At 30.8% G+C, this 18,088-nt stretch overlaps 1 protein-coding gene across 3 annotated transcripts in view; it reads left to right on the top strand.

The window, feature by feature from the left end:
* Positions 1–18,088, top strand: part of LOC143231067 (uncharacterized) — a 180,775-nt gene that overhangs the window by 156,905 nt on the left and 5,782 nt on the right. For all 3 annotated transcript variants that reach the window (XM_076465593.1, XM_076465594.1, XM_076465595.1), the window contains 5 exons: positions 934–2,526; positions 11,200–11,596; positions 12,855–13,018; positions 13,771–13,834; positions 15,464–15,600. In XM_076465593.1, the coding sequence (XP_076321708.1) occupies positions 934–2,526; positions 11,200–11,596; positions 12,855–13,018; positions 13,771–13,834; positions 15,464–15,600 (2,355 nt within the window). The remainder of the gene's footprint in view (positions 1–933; positions 2,527–11,199; positions 11,597–12,854; positions 13,019–13,770; positions 13,835–15,463; positions 15,601–18,088) is intronic.

The raw sequence follows: 18,088 nt of genomic DNA, 5'->3' as shown, positions 1-18,088 counted from the left end.
CTATGTAACAAAATTTTAATTTTTCTTGTTCCTGGGCAGAAAGTGTTATTTTGCAGTTGCTTATGGCTAAAGTAAATGGAAAAACCCGATTTTTCTCTTCAAACTTGACTTTTGTGACCTGGGAGTGTATAACGAAAACATAATGGGAGACTATATTTGGGGGCTGATATGTGAAACTGATTTACATTACTGTTGCAAATCTTGAAAAACTACTCGCTTCTAAACATTTTTTGCATAACTTTAGTATAAATACATGTAAATCTTGATTCATATATTGATTTATATAGACCTTATGTAAATGAAAATGTGCAAATTTGTCCGTTTTTACATAGAAAATAGGTTAATTTCAAAATTTCGTTATCCAGGTCACAAAAGCAAAGTTTGAAGGGAATAATGGTCATTTTTGTACTTTTACAACATAAGCAATTAAGAAATAATACATACTATCCAGGAACAAAATTTGTGTTACATAGTGTTATTCAAAATTTGTTTATTAAACGCATATTTTGTTTATGATCACTCGCCAAACTCAAGTACCAGTCATTAGTCATAGGTACTAAATGCTCACTGCTATAAGAAATGGATTTCAAAAGTTAGCATTAATCTGTATTATCTTATCGGTAGTGGTATCATTTTAAAAGGAATAGCAGACTGTGAAAGTTTGTTAGTTACAAGGAATTTGTACAGGATCATTACATTAATCATCAGCATTCTACTAATTAGATTAGATATGATGTTTAAAGCTAAAAATAAATAAAATCTTAAGTGTAAAGTTTTTATACAGATTTAACTTAAATGCCAGAATACTTTTTATTTCATCTTAAATATTAATGCTTTTCTTCATTAAGATGAATCAAGATTTAGTGATCTCATATGTATAACATACATTTAAGCAGTTTTTTATAGATACTATTTCTACATTTTCTGTTTCAGTCCAAGTCCTCACTTGATGGATTTTGATTCTGGGTCCTTGCCTTTAAGTCATGAGGTCCAGGCTCTGCTCTCCCCTGTTCCATCATCTCCTGTACCAAGGCAAGAAGAACAGGTAGAATCTGAAGATGAATTATGGAATAGAGAGGATCAAAAATGGAGAGGTCAAGATCAAAAGAGCCTTGATCAGGATCTTGCATGGTCAGAAGATGAAGAGAAGGACAGAGAGATTAGAAATTATTTTCCTGAGCAGCTACAGAATGTTAAAATAAAGATAAGTTTAGGGAATAAGGATAAGAATCAGGATGCAGCAGAACTTAAGGAAAATACTAAGAAAGTGTATGATCAATATTGTGCCAGCATTTATTCTACACCTGAGGTGTCTAGCTCAACTGCCATGAAGGCTGACAGTACAACAGTGGCTGTGTCCAACTACGTACAATCCAGCAAATCTTCTGTTTACATCTCATCGCATCACAGCTCTGATGGGAATAAAAGCTCAAATAATGTTGAATCTCATTCACTTTCATTACATTCTGGTCAGGAAAAAGTGAGAAAAAAAAGTGATAACAGAAAGCCCACAAAAAGCAACGAAACTTTAAAGAAGCATAGTGTTTCTGGTCACAGCAATAGAAGTGGTTCTAAGAAAGAAGAAAAGGTCCGTAAGACTTCTGAGGATAGAAGGACCTCGGATGATCATTTGGCCGTGAAACAAGAATGTGCTCACTTAGAAAAGAAACCTCGTGACAGTCATAAAGGGGAAAAACTAGAGAAAAAGACTGCCTCAAAAATCAAATCCAAACCAATTGTGTCTGACACATCTAGTTCCGAGGAAAGTGAATTAGATACATTCCATGGTAGTTTGCCAAGAGTAAGAAAGAATGTCAAGAAAACAAGTCATACTTCGTCCTCCAAAACATCTTCCACTGAATCTCTTAGCATGTCTACTAAATGTCCAGAAAAAGTCAGATCTAAAGATAGCCCAGTTTTTCCTAAAAATTGTTCAAGTTCCTCTCATATAACTGATGTGATCAATAGAGTTGCTAGAGGAGATTCGTCATGCAGGAATAGCTGCTCAGATAGTGAGAGGCATTTACCACCCAGCTGGACTGATCATGTGCCAACTAGCCTTACAAAGTTCAGTGATGATACTCCTGTCAAAATGGATCCACCCAAACTTCTGTCACCTATACGTAATGGGAGCACACCTAAGGCTCACAAAGAGCTCAAAGAAAATGCCATTCCTTGTGTTTTTGTAAGTATAGACCTAGCCCTTATCAACAGAGTGCCTGATTATCCTCCAACAGACAGGACTAAATCTCTTGAACAACCAGGTAAAGTTAAATCACAAGATCCTATCAGACCCTCTCCAAGGGAACATTTGAAAGAAATTAAACAGGATTCTAACAGGACTTCTGTTTTTTCAAACCCTGTTTCGGGGAGTGTATCACCAGTGAAGAAAAAGAAGAAAAAGAGTTTGCAACTGGCAAAAAAACCACACAAACGAAGGGTCGAAGAAAACAAGGTTGAAAGTGGAAAAAAGCACAAAATGTCTGCTTCAACAAATGTTGAGTTCCCAGAACCACAAGCTACAGGGTATGTAATTTAATGTCTCTAAATATTTTACATAATTTCTATTGTGATTGTTAAATTATTCATTAGAAATCTCATTTAGAACTTTACACATTTGGTGATTAGAAAATTATTCAAAGTCAATCTGTTGATGAAAGTTAATATACGTAATTAGAAGTTAGTTTATCACTTAAATTCTCTTTAGTTTGTATTTTGTTTCAGATTTTTATTCTGAAAATGTTAATCTTAACCTGTCAGTATCAGAAGGTTTGTTTGAATGTGCTTTATTTTTAATCAAAATTGTTTTGTTCTCTAGAAGGGTTTAGATTTGTACTCATTGGTAAATACTAGACTTGGAAAATCCTGAATTATTGTATTTAACTTACAAAGAGATAACAACATTTAAAATGAGATAATGAAGTAGTGTTATAACAAATAGAAGTCCAGATCCTGACCAAAAAATGTAATTTAATTGCATTGTTCATAACAACTTAGATGGAAAGTTTATTCAAACTTTTCTGTTAACTAATTTTGAACTAAAGTGAACTCAATGTTATGAATTCTAAATTTTTTTTTTCTTTTAAGTTAGGAAAGTCCAGATTAAATTCACAATATTATTTGAAACTTAGGAACTTAAGTTATGTAACTAGGTTTCTACATTTACAGTGAAGTAGTAAATTGTTTACTAAACATCGATAGTGACATTCTGAAGTATAAATTACTTAACAGTGCTCTTGCTAAAGAGATAATTGAGATGATGCAAAGAGAGGTAAAAACACTACAAAGATATTATGGCAGTTACTTATGTATTTATGTCTCATATGACACAAAAACATTAAATAAACAGCAGCTCCTGGTGAAATGAGATACAATAACAATGTTTTTTGTTTTTTTTACTAAGCATGAGTTGTAAACTTGTATGTGCATAAAGTAATTCTATTTAATTTGGTTGTAACTTCAAATATGCGAGAGAAATAACAAAAGTATGATGTTACTGACAAGACTAATTTAAGAAATAGTGATTTCACATTAACCTCATTTTAAGGTTTTGTGATTCATCAGTTCCTCTTTTTTTCCTTTATTTTTTTCTGTCCTGGTCCTTAGCCCCCTGAACCTGAGGCTGCATTATAGGAAATAGCAGTTGCTCTTGGCACTTTGGAGTTGTAGGTGTTATTCTAAGAGTGATAGTTCAATCCTTCTTTTCAGTGTTGCAAGAGTTGTTCAAGAGATGACAGTAGATAATGTTGACCTGCTGCCTTCCACATAGACTATCACATCAAAATTATGGGTGGTTTATATTGGTCTATTTATGTCATTGCATGATTGATAGTAGGTAATGTTGACCAGCTGCTTTCCATTTAGGCTATCACTTCAAAATTAGGGATAGCTACATGGACATATTTGTATCATTGTGATTGACAGCAGGTAATGTTGTTCAGCTTCTTTTTTTCTTTCACAACTGAAAATAGTCGGAAGTGATTGCTTAGTGTAACTGTTTAGTTACTGAATCATTAATGCTAATACTTACTTCACCAATCAAACCTATGAATTATTAATTCTAATACTTACTTTACTTATCAAACCTATGAAGTATTAATGCTAATACTTTATGTATCAAACCTATGAACTTTTGGGAAAACTAATTTCAAAATGTTTCTAATGCTGGTGATGCAAAGCTGGTGGAATGGCATGCTTTGTACAGGTGGCTGAGTGGTTAGCATGCAGAATAGTGAATCAATAGTTCTTGATTTGTGGATCATTTTAACAAGATCATCCTCTGCAATTTGGGGCTGTAAGAGTGGTGATCAAGATGTGATTAGAGTAGCCAAAGAACTGATTGTTGCTGTTGACTAGCTACCCTACCCTTAGTCTCTTCAATTAAGTCTTTTGACTGAATACTTGGAACAGCTAGCAGATTATTACCATTGAGTAGCATTATGTTCATTTTCAAAACAAACCAGATTTACATGTTTCCCATGTTCAAGCATTTAATGATTTAAATAATGTTTGAACCACTCTTATATATATGTTATGTCACAGCCAGACTGAGGAACCCTGGTATTGGATGAAAGGCCTTGCCTATGATGGGCATAGTCTATATATTGTTTGGTTGACATGTTATATTCTTTTATTACTTTCACTAAAGTTTTTATAAAAACTTGGTATCTGCATATTAGTACTGATTAAATACATCACTCTTGTGCATTGTCATTTTGGAACCATTAAATAATTACCAGTATAAAAGGACAGACTGGAAGAAATATATTTTTGTAAATTTGTTAAGTGAGTCGTTGGAGAAAAATAACAAATGGTGGCTTTACTTTACAGCATTATTAGTCAAGTTTTATATTACTTGTTATTACAACTAGTCTCTTCAGTGTAGAAGTAAACAAGAAAGTTTTTGGTATTTTTATATGATTCAAAGATTTTCTCTAATAAAGGCATTATTATTATGTTTTGTTTTGAAAACATAATCAGTTGTAACTACACCAAAACATTTGTATTTTGATTTTCCAATACTATAAAATATAAACCAAAATTTAATTTCCTTCTTAAAATTTAAATTGTATTACAGTTAAAAATGTGGTGGGATCAAGATATAGCAGTCTGAATTAGTATGAAGCATGACATGCCAGCCTGAATTAGTATGAAACACAGCATGTCAGCCTGAATTACCCTTTCTTTTATTTTGTCATGTTTCAGTAATGCGTCAGGTACTTTTTAGACAGCCCCCCAGTGGCTCAGCAGTATGTCTGCAGACTTACAACGCTAAAAACCGGGTTTCAATACCTGTGGTGGGCAGAACACAGATAGCTCATTGTGTAGCTTTGTGCTTAATTCAAAATAACAACTTTTCAGACAATATTATACTTAATGTAACTTTGTAACTCGACAAGCACCTGCTTCTATTTAAAAATGACAAGGAACTAAAGCTGAAAGCCTTTTCATTGAAAAGAATAATGCAGAGATGCACATGTTTAAACCAAGTGAACTTTCCAAAGTAAATAAAAATTGATTTTGTTGAGATATTTCTAATAGCTGATTCAATCTATTTAATAGTATTATTACACAAGGGAAATGTAGTAGCTGAAATGTTTGTAATGTTTATGTTTGTTTAAGATATTTGTGTGAACAAGTATCATGTGAGTAGTATTTCACATACATATCATTGCATTAGCATCACTCCACTTATGTTTCTTTATCCATCAGTGACTCTAATGTAAACAAGGGAATAGTTGGTCTTTAAAATTGTAAATAAATGTGGCAGATGATGTTTTTTAGTTTGTTTTTTTTCACAGATTTTGCTATTGCAGCTGTATGAAGGAATTAACAGCATTGTATGTAAAGTAAAATAGCCACATTTGTTTATCGTACTACTATAATATTCTTGTAAATATTATAGCAATACCTGATAAATAATCGACAAAGTATACAAGCTTCACTTATGAAAAATAAAAGCTTTAATTTCCACAATGCTTTCTATCTACACTCTTTGAAAAATGTGTAAAAGGGTATATGCCAGAAACATTGAGGAAATTAATTTGTTTTTCAAAGAAATTTGTCCCAGGTTTGGCAGCAGTAAGTCGATGGACTTACAACATTATAATACAAGGTTTGGTTCATCAAAGTGGACACAGCAGATTGTTGAATGTGAATTTGTTCCAAATCACAAACAAACAAGTGAGCGTTATTCCCCATTACTGTTATTCTCTTTTGGGGATTAATTTTTTTACAATTTGTTGACCATTTACGTAATCTTTCTTTCTCTTTTTCCCTGTTTGCATCACTAGTTTTCTTGCATCTGATAACATTTTATTAGATATCAGTCACAGTAAACAACAAATCTGAGCTGGAGTATTCAAAAGCTACATTAGTTTTAACCTAGTGATTAAAATAACACATCACTTTCATTTATCTAATGACAAGATTAAATTAAATGATAAATAATGAAGCTTCCAAGATAATTAAATTTTATTTATTTAAAAAGGGGAGTAGGGACCATAAAAAAAGTAAAGAAATAAATTGAATCAAAATGGAAGTATTATATTTTCAAGGTTACTACTAGGAACTCTAAAAAAGTATACAAGCTTAGCCAAAAGTAGCCTGCATTATTTTATTAAAGAATAAGTTCCTGTTTTAACTCCACATATACAATATTTATCAATTTTAATGGAGCCAAAATAGGGGTTTTTAGCATTAGAAAATAATGTAGTCATTGTATCCTGCCTGGTTTGTTTACTTTTTCTAGAGTCTTTAGTTACAGGTTTGAAAATATAGAAACCATAATCTTTGCATCTTGATTCAGTTTATTTCTGTACTTTTTCATGATCCCTATATGCCTTTTAAAATAAACAATTTTTCAGTGGTAGAAAGTGAAGGACTTAGAGAAATTTGTTAAGGTGAAAAATAAAGGCATTTGAATTAATTTTAAAACTATCCTTTGATATATTTAATAACGCATTCATTATTATTGTTTGGGCTTCAGTAGCTGTTTTTTTTTTTTCTGTAGTGGCTTGTAAAACTATAATCAATAATAATAAAGCTTGAGATGCTGTTATAAATATACACATTGTTTACTCCAAATAACAAGAAGCATTTTAAACAAGTATAATGGTGCTTGTTTCCACATTTTTGTGATAACTGAATGACTTCAAAGAGCTTATGTTGGTAGTGAAGAAAAACTTAGAACATTTAGAGGATGAAAAGCTCAAAACTCGAGAATCAACTTAAAATTAACCCTACAACCTTCACAGGAGTTTGTTTAGTAGTTGTGCATATATTTTGGTGAATACACCAAGCCATTTATGCTGTAGGCTTCAATGTTTTGAAATAAACTTGGCCGATAACAATGAAAAATTGATAAGATTTCTCCTTCCTTTAAACTGCACAGGATTTTTTTTTTGTAGGTTTGTCCAGGCTTAAAAAACATTCATAGACATTTTTTTCTGTAGGCTTGTGGAACAATAATAGTAATAATGTGAAGAACATGTGGATGGATTTTGAAATTTTTGTAACATTCAGAAATTGAATTTTTTTCTGTTATCAATATTTTAAAAGCCTTAGCCCTTGAATGTTTTTTTCAAGAACAAGTATGCTTTTTAACATGTTTTTTTACCTGTAAATTCTATTATAATTTTTGTGAAATTCTTGGAAAAACTCTTTATTTATTATTAACCATGGCTTACTAATTTATAGTACAACAAAGATGAGAATGCATTTTGAAAGTATATTTGCACTTGTTTGTGTGTTTATGGACATGTTTAAGGAACTTGAATTTTTTGAAACTGATACCATTAATATTTTCATATATTTTGAATCTTTTTTTTTCCTCCTTGTCCCAACTCATAAGAGACAAGCTCTGAAACATCTACACTGTTGTTGTGAAGAGTTAACATTCAGCTAAGACTCATATTTATTAGTAAACATATATATATATATATACACACACACAAGTAATAAAAGTGAATGAAAACATAGGCCTTGTAATTAATATAAGTATGCTAATCATTCATCCTATTTTCCATTGGTATGTTGTTTGAAAATTTGAGAATTTGTCTGGAATGCATAAATTCCTTGTTTGTTTGTTTGTTTCATATGTAGGCAATTAAATATCCATTTTGTGTGTTTCAAAAGATGTTCACATAGGTACTGTTCTATAATTAGTTTTCTGTCATTTTCTTTTACTGACTTTACCACAGCTAGAGCATTCTACTCACAATCTGCAGGCTAGACTTCCAGTCACAGAACATGCTTGCCATTCCAGTCATGGGGGTGTTATAATGAACAGTCAGCCTCTTTAATTGTTAGTAAAAGAGTGGCCCAAAGAGTTGATGGTGGGTGGTGTTGATTTGCTGTCTTCCCTCTAGCTTATTGCTACTAAATTAGGAATAGCTAGCACAGATAATCATCAAGAGTAGCTTTGCACAAAATTCAAACCAAACTGACTTTGCCACATTGTAGAGTTTAGCAAAAAAAAAAAGCATTTCATTTGATTGTAATTTACCTGAATGTATGGAATTATAATATATGTATTTCGAGAACAAACAACATACCTCATTTTTTCCTTTCACATAATATAAATATAATCAGTATATCCACAGGCATGACATGGCCTGGTGGTTGGAGTGCTCAAGTCACAATCTGTAGATCATGGGATTGAAACCTGACCTCTAATCTGTTTTCTCTTTCAACCTTGAGGGTGTTATTATGTGATTGTCAATCCCACTATTTATTGCTGAAGAGTAGGTAGTGGGTGATGCTGGCCAGTTATCTTCTCTGTGGTTCACGGTTCGTAGTTAAGGATTATAGCAGATAGCTTCAGTAGATTGCCATAAACAAACAATCTTCATAGTGCCGTATCTGATAAAACATGGCTCAAAATAAGCATGCACTTTTCTGTTGATAACTTCATTGTTTTGTACAAGTTGCAACTGAAATGAGCTAAAACATCTTCTCCAGTTGAACTGGAGGAAGTTTGAGTAATTTTTTCTAATTGGCCTTGTGTGCTAACAACATACTTTTAAAACAATATTATACCAAAAATGTCCTTTAGCAACATTTTCTGTGGATTGGACTCTTTTACAATGTCAGGATATTATATTATTAACAGTACCATACATGTTTTGTTCAGATTAGATACAGATGGACAGCTGTTGCATGTTACATATAAATATGCATAATTGTTGGGATAATTTCTGTGTTAGTTTGTTGTGTTTAAAAATGGTAATTATGCATAATTATTTTGATTCAAATATGTTCTTTAGTAAGTTGATGTTAATCTTTTATGCAGATAATTGAGAAATAGTTCTAGACATGCACATGCCTCTAACTCTGCCTTGACAAAATGCACAGCAACTATCTTAGAAAGTAGATCTGAATAATTTTCACAAATTTCATGCAAATTAGCAAAATACACAAATAGATATTTATACAAGTTTTAGTGTAAAAGATAAAAAAAACATAAAATAAGACATAAATGAGTTTAGTCAATAAGAGTGTAACTTAATATATTCACTTAGTTCTCATTAGAACATATAACTATCAGAAACCTACTTATGTACAGAAAATTGAAGTCAGTTCATGGTTTTAACTTCCTATGAACATGTTTGACCAAACTACATATATTTTATAGTAGGATTTTGTTTTAAGAAATTTTATGAGACTATTTGGTGATGGGTTACTAAAGAGTCATTTAGATCTTTATCTGGTTGAAGGTGTAGAACCAATACTATGTATTTTATTAGTAATTATCATAAGATAAAGTTTAAAATTGTTGAGGTTTTATTGAGAAAAATAAAACTTTTCTGTAGGCTTATAGAACTTTTTACATTTTGAGCAGTATGACTAGTTTGAAATCAGTGATTAGGCCTATCAGATTCAAAAATCTGGAACAACAGCTGAATTGATAAGACTAATCTAAATTATATTTTGTTTTCTGGTTCCTATATCTTTAAGCCTTTTTTATATTTTTACAACTCTTACTGTCAGTTTGCCTATTGGAATATCACAGATGTCACTGTAAGAATAATAGGCTTCAAGCATGACTGTGCCAGATTTTTTTTTTTATCATAGTTGAAGAAAAATATCAGTCATAACTTGTATCTTTCAGTAAGCTTAAAAGTGTGGTTATAAAAAACAAATTAACAAACTTTCAAGAATTATGTGGTTATGGTCAGTGCTAGGTAAACTACAAAAAATCAAATAAAAAATAGATTGTAGACAATGTTAACTATAGCTATGATCTTGTATTTATACATGGTTTTGTATATATCAAAACATTAACTTGTAGAACTTTACAATATCTAATAAATAATATTTATATATTAGTTGGCCATATCCAAATGAACTATGCTTCACCACCATAGGCATTTAGTACCATAGCTATTGTTATTTTGCTGAGCATTCAAGTAATAAATAAGATAAAATGTGTTTATAATTAAATAGGATGTGGGCTTAAATGAAGCTAATTTTTATTCCATTTTTTAAAAAAATGTATGACTAAACTGTATGAAGAAACAACATCTGAAAGGAGTGGTCAATTGTTTGAGAAATAACTTTATCCCCAATGTTTGTGTAATGTGTATGTTAGAGTGGTATAAAAATTTATATTTCAATGTGTATTGGACTGGTTTTCTGTAGTTTTGACATAGGAATTTCTCATATGTGGCATGGTCGTGTGAGAAAATTTTACATTAGATAAATTGGTGCCTACTGTCTAATTTACTTTTTAAAGTGAAGAGCATATGTTGCAAGCATCTGAGAGAAACATTATAAAATAACTTTGTTGTTTACTTAATGGAGTACATATACAAATAAACTTGATATTTTGAGTAGAATATATGAAGTCTCAACTTTCAACACTTGTTAAACTAGAATTGGTAGTCAGTGTAAAATCTGCATGATTCAGTTCAGCAGTTCTCAATTTGTGGTCTGTGGAAAAGGATGAATAATTTACAAAAAGGAGACAGCGGTTACTTTAAATCCTGTTGTGATCTGCTGAGATAATACAATTTTGGTAGGTTGTGGACAAAAACCTTTGAGAGTTGCTGATTTGATCATGTTTTTTAAAATTAGTATCAATTTAAAGTAATAGTGAAGCATTACAACATTATTATTTTATTAATGACTCCAATAATTTATGAAAATACTTGTGATACATTAGTTAATGTGAAGTTTCTGAACTTTTCTCATTCATAGAAAACAGGTACAAGTGGAAGGGAATCACTTGTGGGAATATACAACTCCAAAATATGTAGGGCAGTGTGATAGTCCAAGTAGTCTTTCAGTTTGTTCATATTCCAGCCATAAGAGTGCTCTGAGCATCAGTTCAAGAAGAGTAGATTATGAAAAGGATACTAGAGAACAATTTGTAAAAAAGTCCAAGTCAAAAGAGAAAACATCAGAACACAAGAGTGAATCAAAAGCCACCATACCCCTGTCTTCTGAGCAAAAAAGTAAAACAAAAGAGAAACAGAGGTTAAAAGGAAAAGAATGTGGCAGCAAAGTTCAAGAAAAACATAGATCAAGTAGTACAGAGAGTAAAAAGTTCCAAAATAGTGCAGTTACAGGAATTGCTCCTAATTCGCCTAGTCAGGTGAGATGACTCTATTTGCTTCCATTATTGAAACATTAATTTTTCATTAATGACTCCTTATGCTTGCTTATATAAAATTCCTTTTGATAATATTTTAACAATTTTTTTTTTCTTTAGATAGGAAAGATTTTTGCTAGTATGTAATTGTTGTAGTAGTTAATAATTCTTGCAAATAAAGAGATTATGTTTGGTACTGTCAAAGTTTGGAAGTAGGCATTTTTTAATGCAAAAGTAAAATGAACACTTGTTGCTCAGTTATTGGTTATAGTAGCACTGAAACTTAATTTTATAATTAGATGTAGAAATACAGTAATAATTATTTTTCTTCATCTGTTAGCTTATCAAAATAATAATTATGCTTTTAATGACAGTTTTGATTTTTTTTCTTCTCTCTTTTGCAACACTTACAATGTCAATAAATTTACCAAAGTGCTCATCTGTTTGGGCATTGCACCATTGCATTACATTATATGATGTTGTTGTCTGCCATTTTCATCTCACAAGAGTTTAATGGGTGATATGTCTGGTGATTGTCATCGATAAACTGTGACTTGAAGAACATGTTGTTCTCTACCATCAGTGGAGCTTAAATGTGTATGTCAATCAGATCATTGTCCTCTTGGAAAATAAATCTTTGATCAATAATTCTAATGGTACAGATTACAGCATGTCTTTTTAGAATACTATGGTGGTTTTCTTTACAAGTTTCACCATCATTTACAATAGTGACAAAAGTTTAATTTTCAAGATATAAAATTAGAAAAGTCTATTCTAATCTTTGCTATTAAAAAAAAAGGTAAACTTTCTCCAGAGTGTAAGCTTACAATCTGCATGAAATATATCTGTAATAGATGAATTAATATTTACAATAAAATTCATGTGTTTCTACTTATGTAGTACAATTACATAAATGGATGGTTAAAATTTTTTTCATTCTCCATACAGAGCAATGAAATGTTTAGATGGTGCTGAGACCTGTACATATAAAATGACAACTTTTAAGAAGAATTATGTACTTGATGCTTCTACTTAGAAGTTATGAGAGTTGTGTGATCTTTATTTGAGTAAGATGTTCACTAATGTGTATTCTAATTGTATAGAATAAATTTATCACAATTGATTTCAAATACATCTGAAATATGTGAAAAAGGTGTACCTTTTGAAGACACTCAGGTTATAGGGTTTTTTACTATAGGCTTTATTTTTGTTTGTTTTCTCACATAATGAGTAATGTTAACAAGTGTGTTTATTTTAACAGAAAACCAAGTGCACATGGGAGGAGGAAGTATCTCACTTCAGGTCAGATGACCAGGAGAAGAGTGAAAAGAGTAGAGCCAGCACCATTCATGCATCAGAAAATAGTCAAAGAGAAAGGGAGTGGCCATTATTTGAACACAAACTCTACTTAGATCATGACTCAAAGTAAGATATATTTTTGTTATTAATACTGCTTTGTTTAATGGAATATCGTAATAGACTCTTCATGTTTCTAGAACAGATTTTTAGCATTTGTATAATAGATTTTAGGGCTGAAATTTTATAAAAATATTTTATTACATTGAAAATCCTGAAATGTAAACTTAATACTAATGTGTACATATATTTTTTTAATATTTTGTGTGTGAATTAATATGAATAGTTTTGTATTCAAATATTAACTGTATGTTCATATTTATTTATTTAGTATTTCAATCAGTTTATGTGCTGAATAATTTAGAAGAATAAATCTGTATCATCAGGGCTGTCTATTTTTAAATCTTATATAAATACAGATTCACTGTTGTGAGTAAAAGATAGCTAAAAAATTATGTATATAACAAGAAACCTTGTCTTGTTATTTCATTTACCCTTGTCAGGCCTACTGATGATAAGTGGATTTTTCTTAGACATTTTATAACTCAGTGATAACTTGTATATTGAACGATAGGTTGGACTTCATATTTATTTGAAATGATATGAACATGTCTTTTGATTTATATGATGGTTTTCCATCCTTTATTTTGTCATTAATATTTGCTTTGAAATCCTCACCTTAATTTGAGAAAAAAGGATACTTAAAATTAACAAAAAGTGATCAAGTCTGATTTCTAGGAAAGAAAATTGGAAAGAAATATTTCCAGTTTATATTATTTCTATAGTATGAACGTGTTTGAATCATTATTTATTTTTTTTAGGCATTATTCCTCTGACAACTACTTGAATGAAGCCAAAGAATTGAAACATCAAGCAGATAAAGAGGTAATTTATTTTTCATGTCTCTGTCTCTAGTTACTTGGAGCTTTACCGTTATCATGTATTAATGTAGTGTGGAAGAACTTGTTTATAGTGAATAAGATAAAAGCAAAATTCTTCACTTCAAAATTGTTTGTATGACCAAAAAAGTGAAAAGATAACAAATTTCTTTAAAGTGTTACATCGTATATTGTTCTTTACTTTTTAAAGTGTTACATCGTTATATTGTTCTTTACTTTTTAAGTGTTACATCGTATATTGTTCTTTACTTTTTAAAGTGTTACATCGTATATTGTTCTTTACTTTTTAAAGTGTTACATCGTATATTGTTCTTTACTTTTTAAAGTGTTACATCGTATATTGTTCTTTACTTTTTAAAGTGTTACATCGAGATATTGTTCTTTACTTTTTTAAAGTGTTACATCATTATATTGTTCTTTACTTTTTAAAGTGTTACATCAGATATTGTTCTTTACTTTTTAAAGTGTTACATCATTATATTGTTCTTTACTTTTTTAAGTGTTACATCATTATATTGTTCTTTACTTTTTAAAGTGTTACATCGTATATTGTACTTTACTTTTTAAAGTGTTACATCGTATATTGTTCTTTACTTTTTAAAGTGTTACATCGTATATTGTTCTTTACTTTTTAAAGTGTTACATCGTATATTGTTCTTTACTTTTTAAGTGTTACATCGTATATTGTTCTTTACTTTTAAAGTGTTACATCATTATATTGTACTTTACTTTTAAAGTGTTACATCATTATATTGTTCTTTACTTTTTAAAGTGTTACATCGTATATTGTTCTTTACTTTTAAAGTGTTACATCGTATATTGTTCTTTACTTTTATTTCTTCAGTTTTAAAACTTTTATAACAGAACACCAGAAATATGCTGCAGTTCTTGTTATTACTGACCAAGTAATATTCTGTTCTCTTAAAGAAGAACTTAATAGTTATAAACTAAGCAATTATGTTGTGTATTAACATTTTTTAAAAAAGTATTTCTATTAGTGTAGAACATGCGATGAAAATGAAATTGAAAGTTGTTTTAGGTACTGGATTAAACATGTCAACACTGTTTGTGATGGGATTCTTGTGGCTCCTTTCTGTGGTTTTGAGAGAACATTTTGGGCTCCCTGCCAAATCAGTCACTGTATCACTTAATCCCAATTCCTGAAGGGGGGGAAAAAAAGTTAAACTTTGATTATCAAAAAAAGAAAAAAAAACACTAATAATCCAAGATAAAGAAAATAAATGATATGCATTAGAAATTTTTATCACCTTTAAGTGTTTCTTCACGTCTTGTAGTGTAAAAGGCTTAATATTTTGATACTGCTTATTGTATACATTTTGCAGTTTATTTTTTTAAACTTGAAAATTTGTCATTCTTTTTCAGCTCCTCAAAAATACAGCAATTTAATCATAAAATATACATATATTATACTTATTTTTAACATCTGGTAAGTTTTGTTATTCCTTTTCAAAATCCAGTAGCATATTTTTTGTTTATGTATTCAAAGTTGGAAACCTTGAAAGTTACACTCAGAATTTTGTGTGATTAAAATAGTTGTTTTTAATTTCAGCAAAGCTAAAGGACAATTGTTTATTATAGATTTTATGTTTTATAGGTAGACAGAACTGTTCAGGCAATGAAATACCTAGAGGCTGTCTTATACTTTACACTTACAGGAAATGCTATGGAGCACAATTGTGTAGATGGTGACAAAGTGTACACAATGTACAAAGAAACATTAGGTTTGATTAGGTACGTACTAAGCTGTGATCTCACACATATGTTAGGTTTAATGATAAGTAAGTTATAGACTTTTGCTATCTGTGGAAATGTAAGGCTTACTGATAAGTAAGTTGTAGACTAGCAATCTGTGGGAATGTAAGGCTTACTGATAAGTAAGTTGTAGACTAGCAATCTGTGGAAATGTAAGGCTTACTGATAAGTAAGTTGTAGACTTTAGCTATCTGTGGAAATGTAAGGCTTACTGATAAGTAAGTTATAGACTAGCAATCTGTTGAAACGTTAGGCTTACTGATAAGTAAGTTGTAGACTAGCAATCTGTGGAAATGTAAGGCTTACTGATAAGTAAGTTGTAGACAAGCAATCTGTGGAAATGTAAGTCTTACTGATAAGTAAGTTGTAGACTTTAGCTATCTGTGGAAATGTAAGTCTTACTGATAAGTAAGTTGTAGACTTTAGCTATCTGTGGAAATGTAAGGCTTACTGATAAGTAAGTTGTAGACTTTAGCTATCTGTGGAAATGTAAGGCTTACTGATAAGTAAGTTGTAGTCTAGCAATCTCTGGAAATGTAAGGCTTACTGATAAGTAAGTTGTAGACTAGCAATCTGTGGAAATGTAAGGCTTACTGATAAGTAAATTGTAGACTAGCAATCTGTGGAAATATAAGGCTTACTGATAAGTAAGTTGTAGACTAGCAATCTGTGGAAATATAAGGCTTACTGATAAGTAAGTTGTAGACTAGCAATCTGTGGAAATATAAGGCTTACTGATAAGTAAGTTGTAGACTAGCAATCTGTGGAAATGTAAGGCTTACTGATAAGTAAGTTATAGACTAGGAATCTGTGGAAATATAAGGCTTACTGATAAGTAAGTTGTAGACTAGCAATCTGTGGAAATGTAAGGCTTACTGATAAGTAAGTTGTAGACTAGCAATCTGTGGAAATATAAGGCTTACTGATAAGTAAGTTGTAGACTAGCAATCTGTGGAAATGTAAGGCTTACTGATAAGTAAGTTATAGACTAGGAATCTGTGGAAATATAAGGCTTACTGATAAGTAAGTTGTAGACTTTAGCTATCTGTGGAAATGTAAGGCTTACTGATAAATAAGTTATAGACTTTAGCTATCTGTGGAAATGTAAGGCTTACTGATAAGTAAGTTATAGACTTTAGCTATCTGTGGAAATGTAAGGCTTACTGATAAGTAAGTTATAGAGTAGCTATCTGTGGTTTTTCCAGATCTCAAATACTGGATTCTCCTTGCTCTACAGATAGGATTAAGCCAAATTGATAAAACACATAAAAATTAATTTTTGCCTTTTTTGTGTACAAAAAATGGAAAAGTAGTTATGGAGATGGAATGAAAGTGACTTAAGAACCATAGTTGAGAATTAGGACTAGGTTCTTCTGTTACTATAGGTTGAGTAGATGTAATTCAACAAAAAACAAGTTCAGTGTCTGATTTTAAAGAAATGTTTTGGAGTAGCATAGAAGGTCATGAATGGGGGAATCACTTGAAAAAGTTTCTTTGTTTAGCGTAAAAGAATTATTTTGTAGTGTTGACTGACATTACATTGTATTTATTCAAAAATTTTATGGATTCTAATATAAAATTGAGTGAATGTTTTACAATACCCCTTTGTTCAAATCCTGGGACTTCAAGAAGAAAGCTTAATTATGAACTCACCTTTATCATCAACATTACCAACAAAAAAACATAGTTAAAAACTCACCAAGTCATCAGTTCTCAGTAACACTTCAAATTTAACACCTTCAAAACAGCTGCTGTAAGTCCCATGATTTAACTGAATATGTTGACAATGCATTTGTAGTGTGGTTAAACACTAAATTCAAGACTCCAGGATTAGTAACTCACACGGAAAATGAGCACCAGTCAGAAATTCGACATTAATTAGAAATATAACAAACTTTTACTTGTAGATGCAATTGTTACCAAGATATACAAGTTATATGCCACAAGAATTTATAGACAACCTATAGATTCACTCTCAACTATAAATGAAACCACTCCATTTTTAATTGCCTAATTTGAAGAATGAACAAGGTATGTGTTAACAAAGATGTCAAAAAGAAGGAAGAAATATACATAACTTTCATTGACATGTGCTATACACAGAAAACAAAGACAAATGTTAAGAATTATGAAGAAACTTACAGGCACATAGTCATATTCCCCTATATCAAAGGTCTCTGAAAATGTACAGAGGATATGTAAATCGCATCATGTTAGAACAGCATTAAGAAGCCACGAGACACTATGATCACAGTTTGTACACAATCTAAAGACCTGATGGAGAACAGACTCATTGTTTACAACATCCCTTTCTGTACATACTCCAACTCATTGGAGAAATTCAAATGATCAACAGAAGTTATAATTCGCAAGCATGGTAGACATACAACACCCTAGAATTCTTATATATCTGCAATAGCCCATTATGCCAAAGAAGAAAACTGTAATAAGTCTGAAATAATGGGAA

Source organism: Tachypleus tridentatus, chromosome 10 (genome assembly GCF_004210375.1).
Source record: "Tachypleus tridentatus isolate NWPU-2018 chromosome 10, ASM421037v1, whole genome shotgun sequence".
NCBI lineage: Eukaryota > Metazoa > Arthropoda > Merostomata > Xiphosura > Limulidae > Tachypleus > Tachypleus tridentatus.
This window is presented reverse-complemented; position numbering and strand designations above follow the sequence as displayed.